General features: G+C 45.3%; 1 protein-coding gene across 1 annotated transcript in view; it reads left to right on the plus strand.

Annotated features, from left to right (window-relative positions):
- The window catches only part of SHISAL1 (shisa like 1), a 99,094-nt gene extending 84,276 nt beyond the window's left edge, over positions 1-14,818 (plus strand). Inside the window, exon 6 of the mRNA XM_035137631.2 lies at positions 10,206-14,818. Within this exon, the coding sequence (XP_034993522.2) occupies position 10,206 (1 nt within the window). The 3' untranslated portion in view covers positions 10,207-14,818. The remainder of the gene's footprint in view (positions 1-10,205) is intronic.
- The last annotated feature ends 6,252 nt before the right edge of the window (positions 14,819-21,070 follow it).

Here is a 21,070-nt window from a genome sequence, read left to right on the forward strand (position 1 = left end):
TTGCTCGGTCCCAGCTCCTGCCCACCTAGCAGTTCGAAAGCACCTCAAAGTGCAAGTAGATAAATAGGAACCGCTACAGCGGGAAGGTAAACGGCGTTTCCGTGTGCTGCTCTGGTTCGCCAGAAGCAGCTTTGTCATGCTGGCCACATGACCCGGAAGCTGTCTGCGGACAAACGCCGGCTCCCTCAGCCTATAGAACGAGATGAGCACCACAACCCCAGAGTTGTACACGACTGGACCTGATGGTCAGGAGCCCCTTTACCTTATGCTACACTGAATAGTCAGCCAGCAGCACTATTAGAAGCGTGAGCGGGCATCCAGCGAGCTCAGAGGGAAGAAAGACAGAGAGAGTGGGAAAGAATTGCAGGAGGAGGAAAAGGGAGTGGGGAGCGGAGGGAGGGAGGGAGGGAGGGAGGTGGGTGGGTGGACCAACGGTGGAGGAGTGGAGAGGCAGTGCACAGCAGAATGAACTCTGATGGCCATGGAGGAACTCACTGGTGGCATGTGAAAGGCGATGATAAGCAAACTTTTTCACATGATCTCTCCCAGCTTCAGAGGCACCGATACAGTTCCTTGCCAAGGGTGCAAAAGCGCCTAGGTACACCTCTGTTCTCCTTCGCTTCATTTAAACCAAAAGCAGCTGCACAGGGGAGGAATGATGAAATTCTTTTGCTCTGTACCATTTTCGTACTGAAAACACCCAATGCAGGTGGGTTTTTTTCCTCCCAAAACTGCTATGGGGGGGGGGGGGCAAGGGCGTAGCCAGGATCAAAACTAGGGGGGGGCAAGCCATGATCATTCAGGGGCGGGGCCACAAAGTGGGAACGTGGGCGGGGCTACAGGGCCAGCTGGCCTGACGACATCGTGGTGGCGGCAGCGGCGGCAGCGGCGGCAGCGGCCACCTTGTGCTTCTGGGGCTGGCAACGGCGGCGGCTACCCTGCTTGGCTGGAGAGGACGGGAGGGTCGGGCAGGCAAGAGGGGGTGACAGGGTGGGCGAGGGCAAGGCAAGGCACGGCCACAGTCACGACGGCTCCGAGGCGTTGCTGCATATCAGCATAATATTTCAACCATGTTGTGGGTTCAAGCCCCACCTTAGGAAAAAATTCCTGCATTGCAGGGGGTTGGACTAGATGACCCTTGTGGTCCCTTCCGACTACAATTCTATGATTCTATTGATATATTGCCATAGCATATGCATCATTCTGCTTTCTTGAATTGTCCTACTCCTAGGCATAGCAGCCAACTCCTAGAGGCCTAGGTGCCTCCCCCCCCCCCAATTACTAGTAAATACCATATGTGAAAGAGTCATCCCCCCCATGTTGATGGGCTTTCTATGTGGGGCTTATCTGCCCCCCCCATATTTTATTAAGAATGGAAGAGGGAGGGAAGGAAGGAAGAAATAGAGAGAGGGATAACTCATATTTGTGGGTGCCTCTGGGTGACGCTGTGATGCTGGAACTCTGCAGCAAGAGGATGGGAGGGTCGGGCAGGCGAGAGGGGGTGGCAGGGCGGGTGAGGGCGAGGGAAGGCACGGCCGCAGTCACGACAGCTCCGAGGCGTTGCTGCATATCAGCATAATATTTCAACCATGTTGTGGGTTCAAGCCCCACCTTGGGGGAAAATCCTGCATTGCAGGGGGTTGGACTAGATGAGCCTTGTGGTCCCTTCCGACTACAATTCTATGATTCCATTGATATATTACCATAGCATATGCATCATTCTGCTTTCTTGAATTGTCCTACTCCTAGGCATAGCAGCCAAATCCTAGAGGCCTAGGTGCCTCTCCCCCCCCCAATTACTGGTAAATACCGTATTTGAAAGAGTCACCCCCCCATTTTGATGGGCTTTCTATGTGGGGCTTATCTGCCCCCCCCAGTATTTTATTAAGGATGGAAGAGGGAGGGAAGGAAGGAATAATAGAGAGAGGGATACCTCATATTTGTGGGTGCCTCTGGGTGATGCTGTGAAGCTGGAACTCTGCAGCAAGAGGATGGGAGGGTCGGGCAGGGGAGAGGGGGTGGCAGGGCAGGCGAGGGCGAGGCAAGACAGGGCCGCAGTCTCGATGGCTCCGAGGCGTTGCTGCATATCAGCATAATATTTCAACCATTTTGTGGGTTCAAGCCCCACATTGGGGAAAAATTCCTGCATTGCAGGGGGTTGGACTAGATGACCCTTGTGGTCCCTTCCGACTACAATTCCATGATTCTCTAGATATATTACCATAGCATATGCATGATTCTGCTTTCTTGAATTGTCCTAGGCATAGCAGCCAACTCCTAGAGGCCTAGGTGCCTCCCCCCCCCAAAAGAAATTACTGGTAAATACTGTATTTTAAAGAGTCCTCCCCCCCCATGTTGATGGGCTTTCTATGTGGGGCTTATCTGCCCCCCCCCCAGTATTTTATTGAGGATGGAAGAGGGAGGAAAGGAAGGAAGAAATAGAGAGAGGGATAACTCACATTTGTGGGTGCCTCTGGGTGACGCTGTGATGCTGGAACTCTGCATGTACAGGAGCCTTGTAAGCAGCTTTCTCTCTGCTTGATTTACAGCAGGCACGTCCAACAGGTAGATTGTGATCTACCAGTAGATCACTGGATGTCTGTGGTAGATCACTGGTAGGTCACTGGCACCCCTAAAAAAAGCTCACCCAAAATTTTCCTCCTCCCTCAAAAAAGTTGAACTATGACCTGAAGCCCTAAACAAAAATGGGCCTCCCTCCCTCCTAAAAGAAGCTCAACAAGTTTGACCTAAACCCCCCAAAACAGGGCTTCCCTTCCTTAAAAAAACTCAACAGCTTTGACCTGAACCCCCCAAAAGGGGGTAGATCACTCCCAGTTTTTAACTCTGTGAGTAGATCAGAGTCTCTTGGGAGGTGGCCACCCCTGATTTACAGTATACAGATGCAGGAGGAGGGGCAGACTGGAACACCAATGCTTTTTATAAACATCACTGTGTCTATCAAAGCTACAGCCCCCCCCTTCTTATTCACTTCCTTTTAGCCTTGCAGAGCCACCTTAGTCAAATTGAATCCTCTGCACCCTCATTAAATCGCCAATATAACTGTTAATGCGATCCCTGAATGCCCATTAACAACTCCCACTGAATAACAATAGGGTGAATAGGGTGGACCTTGCCTGAAGGGATATTCTGCTCCATTGTCTTAACTGCTTAAGTACTGGTAGCCACTTTGCTTTATTTATTTGATGTGTTTTTGTTACAGCTGTGTTCCCGCCCCCAGCAAGTGGAGAGCTGCTCTTGCTAAAGCAAAGCCCTTTCCACTTCAGTTTTTGGAGGGGCAAAGTATTGGTTATGGTCTGTAAAATACAATATTTTTTTGCTTCTAGGGGGGGCAGCTGCCCCCTCCTGCCCCCCCTGTCTACACCCATGGGGGGCGGCAGGGAGGCAATTTTCAGCAGAAAAACAGGAAAGGGTTAAACCCTCCTATCAGTCAAAATCGACAGGGTGTGGGTGGAAGCTGCTGTTTATGAGGACGAGCAAGACAGAGACAGAAGCACAGAGAGAGAGAGGGAGGGAGAGAGAGAGAGAGAGAGAGAGCGCAATGGAAAAGGGGGAATCCAATTAATGGCGTTCAAAGACACATTTTATCCCCAGGTGTATTTTGACCTGTGTCTCTCCACCTCCCTAACATTACTGTTGCACCTGAACATCTGATGCTCTGCTACAATAAATCTGGCAACCCTGTAAAAGCAGTTGCTTTGTGTTTTGTTTGGTTGTTTAGATTTGATAGCAAATCTGGAAATCGGCCCAGCAATCTTCTAAGGCAGGCTGCAACAACAGAATTTCAAAAGGGAAACATTAGTCATTCTGTGCTTTGCTCTCAAAAGGCTCTTCAAAGATGACTAGATTGGTTAATTTCAGTTTCACGTTGCATTTGAAAAGGTGAAACAGAAGCTGATGGTCACTCTTAATTTAAATTTGTGAATGCAAGTGAAATGGGCAGGCACCCTCCTCATCTTGTGAAGACTCTGCTTCTGGAGAGTGTTGTTGTGCTGCTCCCCTCGACCAGCCTGCCCCATCATCCCTAACCTTTGGCTATGCTGGCAGGTGTGTGAGTTCCCCTTAAGATTTGGGAAAGACCTGAATACTAATGGCTTTATATATGCATTTGAAAATATTTCATTTCTTCTCCTTCATTTGTGCTGAAAGTTGGATTCTAAAGACAGCAACCAGTCTGGGTTCCCCCCCCCTTAAATTATTTTACGAAGCATCATGTACATTGATGATGCTGTAAATATCATTGATAATTGCTCCTCTCCAGCTTCAGCTTCTTCCTACCTTCAGCCTTATTCACATGGGTGGTTATCAATCACAGCCAACAAAAGTTGGTTAAATCACTGCAAATAATATACAGTGAAGGCCTCCGTTCTACTTGCATACTGCCATGCTTGTGTTGGTTGGAACGGGACCTTGGAATAGGAGTAGAGATGTTTTGGCCATGATTCTGATGGAATAAGTTTCGCCTAAGGGTTTTGGTTACTATTTTATTATTTTTATTATAATTTCTGTGGCTCTTTTTTCACGATTATTTACAGCTAGCCCAAAATAGTCGTGGAGGTGCTGCATCCATTATATATAAACAAAGTCCCTCAGTTTGGGCCAGTTCTCCAATCTGAGAACTGTGCAGTTAGGCAGTTGGTTCCAAAATTCAGAGTTAGAAAAGCTAACATTTGTAAATAACATTATGATTTTAAAAAATGCCAGTATTCTTCAACCTTGGTTCCTCAGATATTATTGGACCACAGCTCCCATCATTCCTGATCATTGGCTAAACTAGCAGGGGGCGATGGAAGTTGTAGTCCAAGAACATCTGGGGACCCAAGGTTGAAGAACACTGAAGATGGACTATTACAAGTGGGATTTGCTCCTTTCCAGCTTTCCAGCCACTCCATTTCATCCCTCCTTCCCCCTACAACTGTCTGTCAGGTTTCCATGCCCACTGAGCATGCAGTTTAGGGGCTGGGATTTTTGGGGGGGGGGGAGAGACTTATACTTCTTCAAACTGGCAGGCCACCAAATTGCCTCCTACTGTCTTGTGCGTGGTTGGTACTGGTTTGGCCACATAAGGGGAGACACTCAGAAAATGAGTTTGCTGTCGGTGTATACAATTTCACAGAGCGCATGGATTTGCTATAGAAGCAGGGTCAAGTGAAACCACTGGGGTAGCTGGCAGTAGCTTTCCTTGACTAACATTTAAGCCTGGTTTTGATACTTGCCTGCCTTAATGAGCAAATCAGCTAAGAGTCCAAAAGAAGGCTTTTTTGCACACCCATCCTTGACAGCATGCTCTCTTAAAGCCTCTAGTATTTTGTGAGCACACTCTGTTCTGGTTTAATTGGTTTCTCAGTGGGAACTCAAAATCTGGCATAAAAGCACTCCCAAAATGCTAAAAGAACACCTGTTTTAACAGGTTCTTTTTGACGAACACATTTTGAAAATTTGTAATAATCTTCATTGCTATGCAGGACCAGTGGATAATTATTTGTTCTTAATTTGTTTTAGTTTAATAACATCCAGAGGTCTCCTATGACAGAAAACCCTATTTGCTAAACACGATGCCAACACATTATTTGCATCAAGAGCCAACATCCTGTCACATCAAAGACATGCCTCACTCTTTCTGGGCTGCACCACCTTCCACTGCATGTTCACATCAATAATAATAATAATAAATTCTCCTTATAAAAAGCTAGACATCGGGGTCAAGGGTTATAGTCTAGACCTCTCTTTGACATGTTCATTTTCAATGTGTGAGGTTTGTGGGGGTTAAGACAGTCAAGTGAGCACATACCTGTAATTTGATGTGATACAATCCAGGCACAAGTTTATACAGAGTCAAACTATCGGGCCATCCAGCTGAGGGTTGAACACACTCATTGGCAGCAGCCCTCCAGAAATTCAGGCAGGACACATTTCCAGCCCTATCTGAAGATGCTGGGGATTGAATCTCATCCCTTCTGGGTGCAATGTTGAGCTGTATCCTTTTCCCACTTCGAATTGCGGTTGTGTGCTCCCTTGGTCATCTGGATTTGCACATAGGCCACCAGAGAAAGCAACATGGGCCCGTAATAATTTGGTAAAGGTAAAGGGACCCCTGATCATTAGGCCCAGTTGCGGACAACTCTGGGCTTGCAGCGCTCATCTCGTTTTACTGGCCGAGGGAGCCGGCGTACAGCTTCCAGGTCATGTGGCCAGTATGACTAAGCTTCTGGCGAAACCAGAGCAGCGCAAATAAATGCTGTTTACCTTCCTGCCGGAGCGGTACCTATTTATCTACTTGCACTTTGACGTGCTTTCGAACTGCTAGGTTGGCAGGAGCTGGGACCGAGCAATGGGAGCTCACCCCATTGCAGGGATTCGAACCGCCGACCTTCTGATTGGCAAGCCCTAGGTTCTGCGGTTTAGACCACAGTGCCACCTGCATCCCATACATTTGGGAGCTGAGCCAAAAACAAGCTCTGCTTTCTCTTGGGCTGAACCAAGGGTCAAAAATGAATGCAAATGATAGGTTGATTACAGTGATCAGCTTTTAAGCGTGTTGCAATATGTGAAATGCTCAGAAACCTTCCTGGAGGCACTTCCAGTGGTTGTGATAACAGGAGGAGTCGCTGAAGTCTTCTTGCTGACTCAACATTATTTCTATCATTAGAACAGTTCAAGCCGTTATTTGCACCAAAATTCATTGCTGTCAAAGGATTATGAACAAGAAGTTTGCAAAATTTCCCACTAGCAGAATTTGCCATTGAGGACAGAACTAAATATTGAGTGTCTCTTTGCTCTCTCATCCTCATCCTGTGCCCACCAGGTAAAGCCAATGATACGGGTAAAATATGGCACATTAAACCACATCAGACATGTTGTTGGATTCATTATGAGTGAAATATGGCAAAGCAACACAGAACGTCTGGTTCGTTCCATCAAGCTAACATGGTGGCCACTGTGTTCCCAGGGTGTATATCTTTCTAATTGAAGGGTCAAGCATAATCAGGGTTAAAGAGAGCTCTTAGAATAAGTATATGGGCTCCAGTTCAGCTGAAGTTAGTCATGACAATTGTTGCATTCCTAAGCATAGTTAGTAGGCACTAGTAAGCTCTACAGCAGGCATCCCCAAACTGCGGCCCTCCAGATGTTTTGGCCTACAACTCCCATGATCCCTAGCTAACAGGACCAGTGGTCGGGGAAGATGGGAATTGTAGTCCAAAACATCTGGAGGGCCGAAGTTTGGGGATGCCTGGTGTATCTCATTAAAGCCAATGAGAGCCACGTTAGTTGTGACTAATTTGCTCCACTGGTTTACACAGGACTCTTTGGTGCCTAACATTAGCTAGGTTTGGACCATTGTCGGGATGATACATCAGGAATATATGGCGAATATTCAAGATCAGAACCCCATTCTTCATGGTTAGCAAGGACAGGGAAACATGCTTTGAAGGCCAGTCTAGAAAACCATTTGTTGAATTTTTTCACCGCCACAGAGCTGCACTTGTGGCGAGTTAGAGGGGTAAGAGGAGCTATGCTGGATGAGTATAAAATTATGCATGTGCGGTGAAAGTGAATAGAGATAACACTAGAACTCAGGAACATCCAATGAAGCTGAATGTTTTTCCAGAAGAAAGTACTTCTGCACACATCACATAACAGTAGTTAAAATTGTGGAATTTGCTCCGACAAGAGGCAGTAATGCCCACCACCTTGGAAGGCCTTAAAAGAGGAGAGTGCAGCTGTGCTTTCGGGCTTCCCATCGGCCTCTGTGAGAACAGGAGGCTGGTCATTGCTCTGACCCATCTGGCTCTTCTTAGAGTGGCCAGGGTTTCAAATTCCCTGCGGTTAACAATTGCAGTAGCAGAAGAACACAAACACACATCCTCAAATTAGGCTGCTGAGTTGAAGACGTCTTGGATTAGCCAGTGAGTGTATGAGAGCATTGTGGGCTCAGCTTCATTCTGGTACTAAGAAAAGAAACTCTGAAGTTCAGATTATGGTCAGAATCACCCTGCTTTTTAATTGCCTTTTGCACCTGGCTCTGGTTGGTAGGTCTTTTGGTTCCAGTAAAAAACCAAAGTAGATCTGATAAGCAAGGCGTCTGCTCACCCCCATCGTAAACTCTGCCTACTTCTTCAGGGTGCTGAGCCCCTGCCTGAGCCTCACTCCCAAAAGCCAATCATTTTGATGGCACCTGAATCATTTATCCCACATTGAGGGGACTTGATTGATAGTTCCTATAAAATCATTTATATTTCTACAGCAAAACATCTCCCCTGTCAACAGAATGCTAAACTCATTGCCAGCCTAAACTATCTAAGAATTTTTTTGGGGGGGGAACCAGCTCTTCTTTCCAAACTGTAATGACTTCAGACAGATGATAAGCTTCCTGGATTTACTAGTTCTCCTAGTATTCATTTCCCATTTTATTTCCCTTCAATCTTGCCACATTTTCATATTTTCAATCTGTAGCAGACGTTTGTCCTCTGGTTTTGTATTTCAGGTGAAGAAAACAATTATTTTTCTCCCTAGCTCACCTTCTAAAATGTCATTATATTAGAACAGGAGCTGGCAACCTTTATGCCCATGAGCTGTTTGGAAGGCTGGGAGGGGTGCCGTTTACAAGACAGGACACATAGTTATTCCCTTGATTTTATCCTCGCTACAAGCCTGCAAGGTAGATTAGGTTGAGAGATGGTGACTGGCCCAGGCTCACCCAGTGACATTCATGGTCAAGTGGCAATTGGAACCCTGATCTCTCAAGTGCTAGTGCAGCCCTCTAACTGGCACACCGCAATGGCTCTCCTCCCCCTTAATAATCTCTAGTCAGAGGTCATCTTCAGCTGGACAAGCCTGAAGAGCCATGGAGCTGTCCATGATATGGTGCTGAAAGCTGGTCATTGGGACTCGCGATTTCACAGCAACATCAATTACTGTACAATGCATACTGTATGAGAACACAAACTGGGTAGTTGCTTCAGTTCTGTCTCATACAAAATCTGAATTTTGGGAGAGCCGTCTGCCTGTCATGTTTTATTTTCAATTCATCTTATTGTGTTTGCTTTTTCCAATAAATATTTACTTAGTTTTGCAATATGAATTAAGCTGAATGTGTTGTTGTCGTTTTCCTACATCCATAGCACCTTTTGCCTGGCTGAGTTTATTGCTACTTAAATATTTTACTTGGGTGGAGTGTTGCGAGAACAAGTAGAGCAGGGGAGGTAAATGCCCCATGCTAAGGTTTTGTCTTCTGCAACCCAATCCTCTGTGTATTTATGCAGAAATAATACCTGCTGAGTTTAATGGGGTTTGTTTCCATGTAAGTATGGATAGAACTGCACCTTCAGAGGATGGAGCACCATTTACAGTGGTGCCTCGCTAGACGAATGCCCTGTAAGACGAATTTTTCACTCAACGAATAGATTTGTCTAGCGGAGGTTGCCTCGCAAGATGAATTCGTTTTGCGAAAAATTCGTCTAGTGAATCACGGTTTCCCATAGGAATGCATTGAAATTCAATTAATGTGTTCCTATGGGAAAAATAAAATAAAAAATTTCAATGCATTCCTATGGGATTCACTAGACGAATTTTTCGTTATACGAATTGGCCCGTGGAACGAATTAAATTTGTCTAGCGAGGCACCACTGTATTTGTCCTCAGATTTTCAGCACTGGGAAGTGCTGAAATAATTCAACAAATGTTTCCTCACCAAGAGGATAGTATAAACAGCTGCTAATGTTACCAAAATGTAATATAAAGTATCACTTTCAGGTGACAACAATTGTGACTTGCAGATTTTGTTATGCACCCAGCTGAACCAAATCCAAGAGCCATGTGCTACCCACCATTTTTGCATTCCCAGCAGGCAGCAAGCATAAGTTTATTAAGATCGTGGTGATCTGTGGCTGTACAGCTGCACAAACAGTAGAGTTCTGGTGTAATGAACTTTATTGTTGAGTGCATGTCAGTACATCAACTACAATTTGCACAGGAAGGAGCACAGTAGGTGTACTGACATTCATTCAGTAACAGGAACTGTAGTTCCAGAATTCAATTTTGTTAATGTGCCTAGGCATGTGGAAAATATACATTTTGAAATATGCTTCGAAAAAAATCTGGGTTTTGTTTTGTTTTTTCTCTTAAGCATTTTGGATGTAAATTGTGCTGGCAACGATGTGTTTGCTATATATGTATGTCTTTTCCAGAAAAATATTTTGATGTGCCTCAAGATGGGAGAGGTAAGATTACAGTCCAAGAAGAGCAGCAGCTTCCGTCCCAGAAGGGGGGAGAAATCGGAGAGAATGATGAAGGAAAATGGCCCAACCAAGAGATGGCGTGTAGTCTACTTGCCTGGAGAGAACCATCACTGTGTCAAGTGGGTGATAAGGAGAAATGGCTGTGATAAAATGGCATGCAAGCAATACCTGTGAAGGACATTGCTTATTGGGGAGAGACAAAGCTATTGCGGGGGGGGGGGGGTGCTTATTGAATTGAAAAACAAGTTGCTCTAGTGGACATCCAAGCTGAGAATAGGCATAGACTACAGTATGAACCCTTTGGTCTATTTGCCTCCCCCATCCATTAAATCGGTATTTGAGCCGACTCTTAAGCTTCAAAATAATGAATGTGGCTTTTCCCCAAAGTTCTCTAGTGAGTGCTGTCACAATATGGTAGATATAGTTCAGTTTGAATTATTTTCCCTTATCACCCCCCCCCCCCCACACACACACACAGACACACAATGTGAGCCCTTTTTTGGAGCCAGAAGGAAGGACAGCAATCATTTTAGATAATGTAATCTTACCATTTTTCTCCATGACAAGATGTCAAGCATCAATGTCATGTTCCTGAGCACACCAAGTGGCCTCTATTGCGTGTTCAGATGAGGAATTGAGGGGAAGGCACAACCTCTTCCTTCTTGACCCCAAGTGGGGGGAAGAGAATCTAAGACAAATAGCACCACTTGTAATAATTTAAAGCAATAAAATAGTTGACCTCAGATAAATGAGGTTCATAGTCCAATTCCTTTGTTTTTAAGGTACTATTTGCCCTTTAGCTGGCCTTAGGAATTACCTCCCCCTCAGAAACTTGACAACCTTCCAAACCAGGACAGCCAAGATGCTCTTGCTAAGGAGTGTGGCAGTGGTCAGATATTGTGCATTCTCAAGCATCTTGTGTGTTTAATGGAAGGGGATAGAATGTGAAGCTATGACAATGTTTTATACGTCGTTCTTACAAAACTCCATTAGGCACCATGACTTAACGTACAGCAAAGCCCACACTGTTGCTAGTTGACAATTCACTATCAGGAAAACACTCTTATGTCTGCTCAATTATTATTAGGTCTTCTCTGGAGATGCCTTTTAAAAGGGAAAGCATTTCACTTTGTGCTTTTATATTTGGGAGGGAAGTATTGGTTGTTTCCCTTCAGAAATATAGTGGACAGGAGGAGGTTGCCTAACCAGCGATCGCACACACAACTGGAAAAACATTATCTTTGTGATATTGGCTAGTCCAGGATACAATATTTAGAAAACTGCCTTATGCTTCATCAGAATAGTGGTCTATCTAGTACGACATATCAAGCTCCGTGCAAGAGTATACCCAGCTTAGCTACCCAACAGCCTTTAACTGGAGACCAGAGGCCAGCAGCCCAAGATTTGGCTGATTATTTCCAGTCAATTTCTGATTCCTCACCTCTGCCGCTCCTAGCTACGTTGACTGTTCCTCTCTGCCTCTTCCTGCTCGTAAGCGCCTCCTTCTGGCATTCCCCTAGACCAGTGGTCCTCAACCTTGGGCCTCCAGATGTTTTGAGACTACAATTCCCATCATCCCTGACCACTGGTCCTGCTAGCTAGGGATCATGGGAGTTGTAGGCCAAAAACATCTGGAGGCCCAAGGTTGAAGACCACTGCCCTAGACCACTCCCTCTCCAAGTGCCCACCCTTAATTCCCACTTCCCCATAGCTATGTCTGTTCCACATTTCCAATGCCTTTCTGCCAACCTAGTATTCAGGCAGCTCAGCCAATCACTGCAGTACAGGGATTGAACCCAGACCCTTATACATGCAGTGTATGTTGTCAATTGCTCAACTAGTCCAACCCAAGCGCCATGGGGGCCTGCTCCAAATGCAGCAAGAACATCAAAGAGTGAGTTGGTTCCTGTTTTTCTCTGGACAGGACAACTCCTAGGAAAGCACATGATACAACAAGAGAGCGCAGTTCCTCCAGCTTTCCTAGGGGCACCACGTCTGCTGTTGCCCTAAACATGTAGCAGCTCAGACATGAGCCAAGTTCCCCTCACAGTCAGCCAACTCTTAAAGGGCCTGAGTTTGCAGGTCCTTGGTACAGCCTTTCAGACGGGATGTTTCATTTCCACAGCCATCGATGTAGCGTTCTGATGGATAGAGTTGACAAAGGTTTTCAAATCGCCACTGCCTCTGAGCTTTCTGTTTTCTAGAAAGGGTTTCCCCCCAATACATCTGAAGCACTTTAATCAAAGGTGTGGGATAAGAATGGAAAACACTCTCTCAAAAAGGCATCAATATTTTAAGCATTAGGACATGCAACATTGTGTAGTCAAGAGCAAAATCTACACGGGGGAATTCTGTGCCCAGGTTTGCCTTGATATTCTGTTTATCTTCTTTGCTGCGAAGATGATATACCTCTGGTTTTGGAGCAAATCTACTTCTTCCACTTCTCACCCCATCAGAAATCCTGTCTACCCATGTAATCCTGTGCAGAAGAGAATAAACATGTATGCCTTTAACTGATGGGTAGAAGAGGGGGTTTTGTCATGCAGAAGTGACAGCTGAGTTGTGGCCCAAAACACCCAGAGGGCACCAGGTTGGCAAAGGTTGTGTTAGGTCAGATCCCCTGCTGTTCTTTGCCCTCAGATTCTGAGGGAAGGAGCAGTTCTGCATTCTTCATAACCACAACAGCAGCTTAGCCTTTCAATGGATCTGTCACAACATGCATAGTATTAACACGGCATAGCATCTCATTGCTATACAGAAGGGCAGCCCTAAGCTGCATGAAATCTACCATGACAAATTCAGCCATGTGTTATTGACAATTCCCTCTCGACCCCACATTTGTAGACCCAGACTCCAAAACATGGGGTCTATCAAGCCTCTGGCGGGATACAAGACAGTGTTGGGATGCAAATTCTGCTGGCATTGATGGGCACAAAGTTACCATTTGTCAGTTAATGCTTTTTTCAGAATTCAGGCTTCAGTTAGAACATATTGTCTTTTTGAATTGATTTAGGTGTTGCCCACTCCAAAGCAGTCTTCTTGCATTCATTCTCCTGGAGCAAAATAGTCGGCTGTACTTTGCTCTAGCAGGCTGTGTAGCTGCAGTTGCCGGCAACTGGTCCCCCATGAGCACAGTAGCCTTAGATGCAGATGTACCTCCTCTTTCCCATCCAAGGACATGTTCAGCCAGTTCTTAAGGCTGCAATGAGCTAACCCAGTGAAGGGGCGCTGCCGACTTAAACTGGGTCTCTGAACTATCCTTGTTAAGCAACGTATTTTCTCCAGTAAACTCCCAAGTCACCACTTTTCATTTGGATCAGCATTAGAATGGAACCACTGAGAGAGCGAAACACAGAAAATGCCACTCCAAGCTTCTGTACACTGGGTTAAGACCATTCTCCACTGGGATTGTCCCCCTGTGCCAAATTTCACAAGCCTCCTACCTCCCCAGCCATGTTGTGCTGCATGGACGAGGCACTTTATGTAGTGAATTTCCTTGCCCCCCACTCCACATCACTGGCAACTGTGGCCGGGCCAAGGGCACTTATGGCTGAGAAGATATGCTTGAAAACACACAGATTATATCTGCTGAAATCTCAGGAGCCAGAGGAGTGGCTGAATAAGACTGTTTGAGGTGGTGGGCTTCAGGGCCCCGCCAAGGTTATTACCACATCCCAGGTCTAGGAAAACCATAATCCAGTATGTAAAAGGTAAAAAAATGATATAAAGTATGCAGGAGATTGTATAATTTGTGCAGGTCACAGAATTGGAATTGCCTGGGCGCATATTTTAAAAGTTTTTGTTTTTTTTAATAGTATGAGTTCACACAGATATAAGAATGAAGCCTAATCAGACTATAAAGAGAGGAAAAGATTAAGATTTTATTCACCAGGCAATATTACATTTCAATTTAAGCAGTGTTTTCAGCAATTATAATTCACCTGACAGATTTACATTGAACCAAGTTACTTTCTGTACATATTCATTCATCTGGATTTTTTCCCAAACTAATCCTAAACTGTACATGGAGTTTTGTTTTTTATAAAAAAAATAATCTACTTTCATTGTGATGTTGAAATTGTCACAGAGATCTTTGTAAAAAGCTTGTGTTTCTGAAGGAATTTGTATTAGATAATGGTTTGTGTGACTCACTGTATTTTGTAAAGGGTTTATTTCCCTTTGGGAATTGTGTGTTTCTAATGAGCAGTTTTATGCTTCTAGTTTGTGAACGTTGTAAATGAAATGTGTTTTCTGACCCTCCATAAGGAATAGATTGATATTTGATAGATACTAACTGGTTGAGATTTTCATATTGCCTAAAATATTTGCATATATTGAGAAAAACCATATTGTAATAGAACAGTTTGCCAATGGTCAGTGATAATAAAACAAAAAAGCTCTTTATTTTAGCTGAATGTTGGATCTGACTGAGACTAACAGTTAACTTGGCCTTAAATTCAGTGTTGTATTTCCATAAGTGGATCATCATCCCACATCATTTGCTGTTTGTAATGTTTCAGAGTACACATCAATAAAAAAAAATATCAAAAGCTCCAATGTAACATGGGACTCGAAATCCAAATTTCAGAGGACGGCTACAATAGATCTACTTCCTGGCACATGTTTCCAACACTGTGGTTCAAATTTCAGTAGATCTACTCCATGGAGATACCTAGTGGTTCCAGGGATGCAAATCCTCGTTACTCCATGTTTAAAATGTTTAATTGTTGATTTATTCACTGACTCTAACTCACCAATTCCAAGGGAAGTGGTTTGAAAACTGAACAGCTGAAGTGTAGATTGTAAACTCCTTTAATTCATTCCCTCCATCCATCCCTGTCTCTCACATGAGTTTGACCAAACTGCGGGAGGCAGTGCAAGACAGGAGTGCCTGGTGTGCTATGGTCCATGGGGTCACGAAGAGTCGGACACGACTAAACGACTAAACAACAACAACCATCCATCCCTCTCTCTCACACACACACACTTGGACAGCAACAGAGTAAAAGTATATTCTAATACTTAAAAAAAAGAAAAGCCAGCAAGATCTGATCAGGTTTAATGATAAGCAAGAGAATAAAACATCTCTTGCATAATCAACATCAGTACTATACACCATTAAGGACTGGTGCTTTAAATAAAGAGGACTTAGGTGCACTCCTAGGGACCCAGGTGGCGCTGTGGGTTAAACCACAGAGTCTAGGGCAGGCACCCCTAAACTGCAGCCCTCCAGATGTTTTGGCCTACAACTCCCATGATCTCTAGCTAACAGAACCAGTGGTCAAGGAAGATGGGAATTGTAGTCCAAAACATCTGGAGGGCCGAAGTTTGGGGATGCCTGGTCTAGGGCTTGCTGATCAGAAAGTTGGCGGTTCGAATCCCTGCAACGGGGTGAGCTCCCATTGCTCGGTCCCAGCTCCTGCCCACCTAGCAGTTCGAAAGCACATCAAAGTACAAGTAGATAAATAGGGACCACTCCGGCGGGAAGGTAAACGGCGTTTCCGTGTGCTGCTCTGGTTCACCAGAAGCAGCTTTTTCATGCTGGCCACATGACCCGGAAGCTGTCTACGGACAAACGTCGGCTCTCTTGGCCTATAGAGCAAGATGAGTGCCGCAACCCCAGAGTCGGACACGACTGGACCTGATGGTCAGGGGCCCTTTACCTTTACCTAGGTGCATTCCTAGTGCTAATGCTCACAGCCTAAGGGTAAGGCTACGCATCCTGGAGATACATATTCCATTGAAGTCCATGAGATGTCATATAAACAAATGAAGTAAAACTTTTCTCTGGGCTCCAGTACTTATGTTGAATGATTGTTTTTCCATATCTATTATTTAAACTCTTGCACAGAGAAAACTGTGCAGAGAAGAGATCTCACCTTGTCTTCTGCTTCATATACTAGTTTCCTGGGTTCAGAGAGGTTTGCTTCTTTCTCACAGGGAAGCAATTCCACCATGTGAGCCCCTCACAGGTGCTCTGAAATAAACCCTTCAGTTTAAAAATAATGTAACTAAAAGGGGGGACTCTAAATCAAAAGTTATTCTTAATCAGATTTTAAAGAATTTTTTTAATGCACCATCGCCGCCTTAAATAACTGCAGATTTGAACCAATGAGTCAACAGCTAAGTGCTAAGATCTAGCAAACATCTCATGGTGTTATTGAAAAGCAGCAGCAAGCCGTCTCTGAGGAGTTCTTGAGTGGAGGAAAAAACATCCTGGGTTTTCATCCCTAGAGCAAAATGTAGCAACTAGAGACAGCAACCTCTGTCTTCAGAAATAAAAGTTTTTATAATCTCTGAAGAGACAAAACGCCAGGGGGATTCTTGCAGACATCAAATGGTTACTTGATTTGAATAGAGAGATACTTGTTTAAAAGGTCTAAGATTTTGCTGTTTGGTTGGATCAGAAGAAACCTCGGAAAGGTCACAGCTCGGTGCTTTGCATGAAGAAAGTTCCAGGTTCAATCCTGCCATCTCTGGCTTTGGTTGGGAAAGACACCTGCACCTTTTATGCTGATTTTTATGTTCCTACCCAATCTGTTCCGAACAGCAACCAGCCAGATGCTGGGTGCTCACAAGCAGCAATTGATGGAGATGACTGTCCTCCGATGTTTGTCCCAAACATCTGGTACTCATTCACAGATCATTCACAGTCTTTGTCCATAGCCATGGGAGTAGAAGCATAGCAAACCTATCCTCCATGTACTTCTCAAAAGTCATACAAGTGTCAGGGACTGTACTGAAGAGGAACGGTGTGGATACTGCCTCCCCTGAACCTTCCCAAGAAGACAAGAACAGTACAGATTTAGAACAGTGGTTTGCAGAAGGTCATAGTTCAGAGGCTGCAGAGAGGAGAAGCTGGAAAATATTGGGAGAGCAGCAGGAAGAAGAAACACCAGGGGGGGGGAGAGCTGACAGACTCAGTGTCTTTGGAAAGCTTGCCTCACCCCCCCTTCTCCCAGGTCCCAGTGTGCATTAAGTAGTAGAACAGAAAGCTCAGAGGCAGAAAGCACAGATCAGCCGGTGCAGGAGTGATGTAGAATAGGAGAGATGGAGAGTGGGGCTTTACTCGGAGCAGCACCATTATCTGAGAGTCAGTATCATCCGTCTCTCTCTCTGAGTTATTGAATAAAATACCATGGTACAAACTTTATGTTTTCCCATTTCTGGCTGCCAGCTGTGAGGGAGGGGGAGCGGGTTCCCTGAAGCCTGACAATAAGCAAATACAATAAACTATGAGCATGGAATTTAAGCAACCTTACAACAAATAAAGAAGAGTATTTCAGTTCCTCTGTGTTCAGGTCCCACCTTTGTGTGTGTGTGTGTGTGTGTGTGTGTGTGTGTGTGTGTGTGTAAATAAGTTTATTTGCTTGCTTGCTTCCTATCCACCTGACTCAGTTGCCCCAGCCACTCTGCGTGGCTTCCAACAAATTAAACACATTAACACATCAAAAACTTACCTATACAGGGCTGCCTTCAGATGTCTTATAAAAGTCAGATAGTTCTTTATCTCCTTGACATCTGACAGGAGGGTGTTCCACAAGGAGGGTGCCACTACTGAAAAGACCCTCTACCTGGTACCCTGTAACCTCACTTTTCACAGTGAGGAAACTGCCAGAAGGCCCTCAGAGGAGGACCTCAGTGTCTGGACTGAGCAATGGGGGTGGAGACACTCCTTCAAATATACTGGGCTGAAGCCATTTAGGGCTTTAAAGGTCAGGACCAACACATTGAATTATGCGCAGAAACATACTGGGAGCCAATGTAGGTGTTTCAAGACCGGTGTTACAGTGGAACCTCGGTTTACGCCTACCTCTGTTTACGAAAACTTCCGTTTACGAACGCCGCAGACCCGGAAGTGTTTACATGTGGGTTCTGCGGCATCGGATGTGCAGAAGCGCTCTATTGGCGCTTCACACACACACAGACGCATACTTTCGGCGAGCGAAAACCTCAGTGAGCGAACGCCTCCGTGGAACGGATTGCGTTCGCAAACCGAGGTACCACTGTATACATACATGCCAATTTTGGTTTGGACATCATGCATCGGATGAGGTGACCATGGCCATAATAACTAGGTTAGTTTTTGGTAAAGACTCATTGTTAAAGAATTTAGCATGAAGAACTTAGGGGTTTCAAACATTAGAAACACAGGGGAAATAAAAAATAAATTTTTACCTAGCATCACATATTAAGATTAAGAATAGGGTATTGAAATTTACGGTAATCAGCAACAATTAACCCTCACTGGAGAAATGGCTCTTGTGACAAAGCAGCTAGATCAGGCATCCCCAAACTTCGGCCCTCCAGATGTTTTGGACTTCAATTCCCATCATCCCCGACCACTGGTCCTGTTAGCTAGGGATCATGGGAGTTGTAGGCCAAAACATCTGGAGGGCCGCAGTTTGGGGGTGCCTGATCTAGATACTGGTAGCTGAACAGAAGTAGGTGAAACTCCTGCAAGAGAGCATCAGGGACTCAAATCAAGCAAAAAACGAATCACATGGCTGAAGGATGCCTTACTTCCTACAGTGTTTAACATCAATCACAGCCCAACGTAATATTCCCTGCATATGGTGGAGCACAGAGCTAACACAGTGACATCAGAGAAGGGCTTCACTTGACCAGTTTCTGCCCTTTTGTCCACTTGACAATCTTTCCTAAGAACTAAGAACTAAGCACAACACAGGAGTGTGTTCCAAGAGCCCAAAATCAAAGATCTTGAAGAATGTGGATGTCTCTCTGCCTTTTAAAATGCTCAAAGGTAGCCAGAGTGCTGTAAAACAGATTGATCCATGGAGAAGATTGTCATACATGCAATCATTTTCAATGCATTACAGTGTTTCTAGTCTTCAATCTCTCTCTCTCTAGAAAATAGTGTTTCACTAAAGGTAAAAGGTAAAGGGACCCCTGACCATTAGGTCCAGTCGTGACCGACTCTGGGGTTGCGCGCTCATCTCGCATTATTGGCCGAGGGAGCCGGCATACAGCTTCCAGGTCATGTGGCCAGCATGACAAAGCCGCTTCTGGCAAACCAGAGCAGCACATGAAAACGCCGTTTACCTTCCCGCTGTAGTGGTTCCTATTTATCTACTTGCATTTTGACGTGCTTTCAAACTGCTAGGTTGGCAGGAGCTGGGACCAAGCAACAGGAGCTCACCGTCACAGGGATTCGAACCGCCGACCTTCTGATCAGCAAGCCCTAGGCTCAGTGGTTTGACCACAGCGCCACCTGGGTCCCTACTCCATGGCAATTATAATTTTAATAACAAATAGGGAAATAAGGCTACAAAAAGTTCCTGGCTCAGTTCAGTTTATTACAGATATGTGTGTGCCACAGGCGATGCGTTGCGACTACTCTAGAGTAACGACTCTCCACGCCCTTGCCTTTTCATGCTTTTATTATGTGCAGTCTATTTACAGTGATAGAGCTATACAGGATACATCCGTCTAGTCCGAACCAGAACCCTGGAATGGCGCGCTCCGCGTCTTCTTCCAGCATAAGAGTCTGGGCACGCCAAATCTCCTTCCGCGTTTCCTCCTGCGTAATTCCGGAACCGGAGGGGAAAAGGGCCTCCTTTCCCTGTTTTCCTTCTCCCCCTTTTCCCCCTCTCTCTCTTCCTCTCCCACGTGTAGCAGGGGCTCTATGCTGCCAGAGACCCGTCTCCTCCTTCCTCCCTTGACTCTTCCCCCTCCCCGCTGGCGCTACTGCTGGTGGAGGAGCTGCTCCTCAGGATGGGAGGGGGCTCTCTGTACTCTTTGCCCCTCACAGTGTGCAAGCCATTTGTAATTCTCCAGTGGCTTAAAAAAGGGGGGGCACACTTAAGAACATAAGAAGAGTCTAAACAAGCCCATTTAAACAGCGTCCTGTTCTCACAATGGCCAGCCTGCAAGCAGGGCTTGAATACAACAGCACTCAAACTGTTTAATGAAAATAAATTTCAACTTGTAGACATTTCCTTGTATTGTGTAGTGGGTCTTCAGTGATTTCAGCTCAGTGCAAATAAGAAACAGGAGGCGAGGATCTGGTACAACACCTCTTTACTTCAAAGAACAGGTAAGAGCCAGAACACAGGGAATGGGGGGGGGGGAATGGGGCTTATATAGTAACAGAACTAGCAGGGGAAAGATACATTTTGGCAGGAACCAATGGCAAGGATTCCCTCCAGTGGAAACCAATCCGGCAGTGGATCCAAATCCTGGACTCTGAATCAGCAAATGATAGACGTTCCCGCTGGAACTCGTACATTCAAATAAACTCTGTAATACACTACAATAAACTCTATATTACAGTACATACCGTCTTTCCCCCTTTTTAAGACGTAGGCATAATATAAGCCATAGCAGGATTTCTAAGCAATTGCGCGATACAAGCCATACCCCGAAAATAAGACATACTGATAGACCCTTCACCCACTAGCAATAACCCCCCTCCCGCCAGCCAACTCCCCCCCTAAAAATCTCTCCCCATTTTGCTGTCGTTCCACAGACACGTATTTCCTTTAAAAGCTTGTAAAAATGCACCGAACAGCCGTAGCTGCTGGCTGCCAAAGCCTCGTGATTTCCCTTTCCCGTTTCTGAGAGCATTTTTTTAAATAAAAGGATCCAAAAATATTTTTTTAGCCAAGCTGTGTCCTTCATGGATCAATGCCTTGTCGTGGCGAAGGGGCTTGAATAACTCAGAGAAGCTATGAGCTATGCCATGCAGGGCCACCCAAGATGGACAGGTCATAGTGGAGAGTTTTGACTAAACGTGATCCACCTGGAGAAGGAACTGGCAAGCCACTCCAGTAACCCTGCCAAGAAAACTCCAT

Source organism: Zootoca vivipara, chromosome 5 (assembly GCF_963506605.1).
Source record: "Zootoca vivipara chromosome 5, rZooViv1.1, whole genome shotgun sequence".
Lineage (NCBI taxonomy): Eukaryota > Metazoa > Chordata > Lepidosauria > Squamata > Lacertidae > Zootoca > Zootoca vivipara.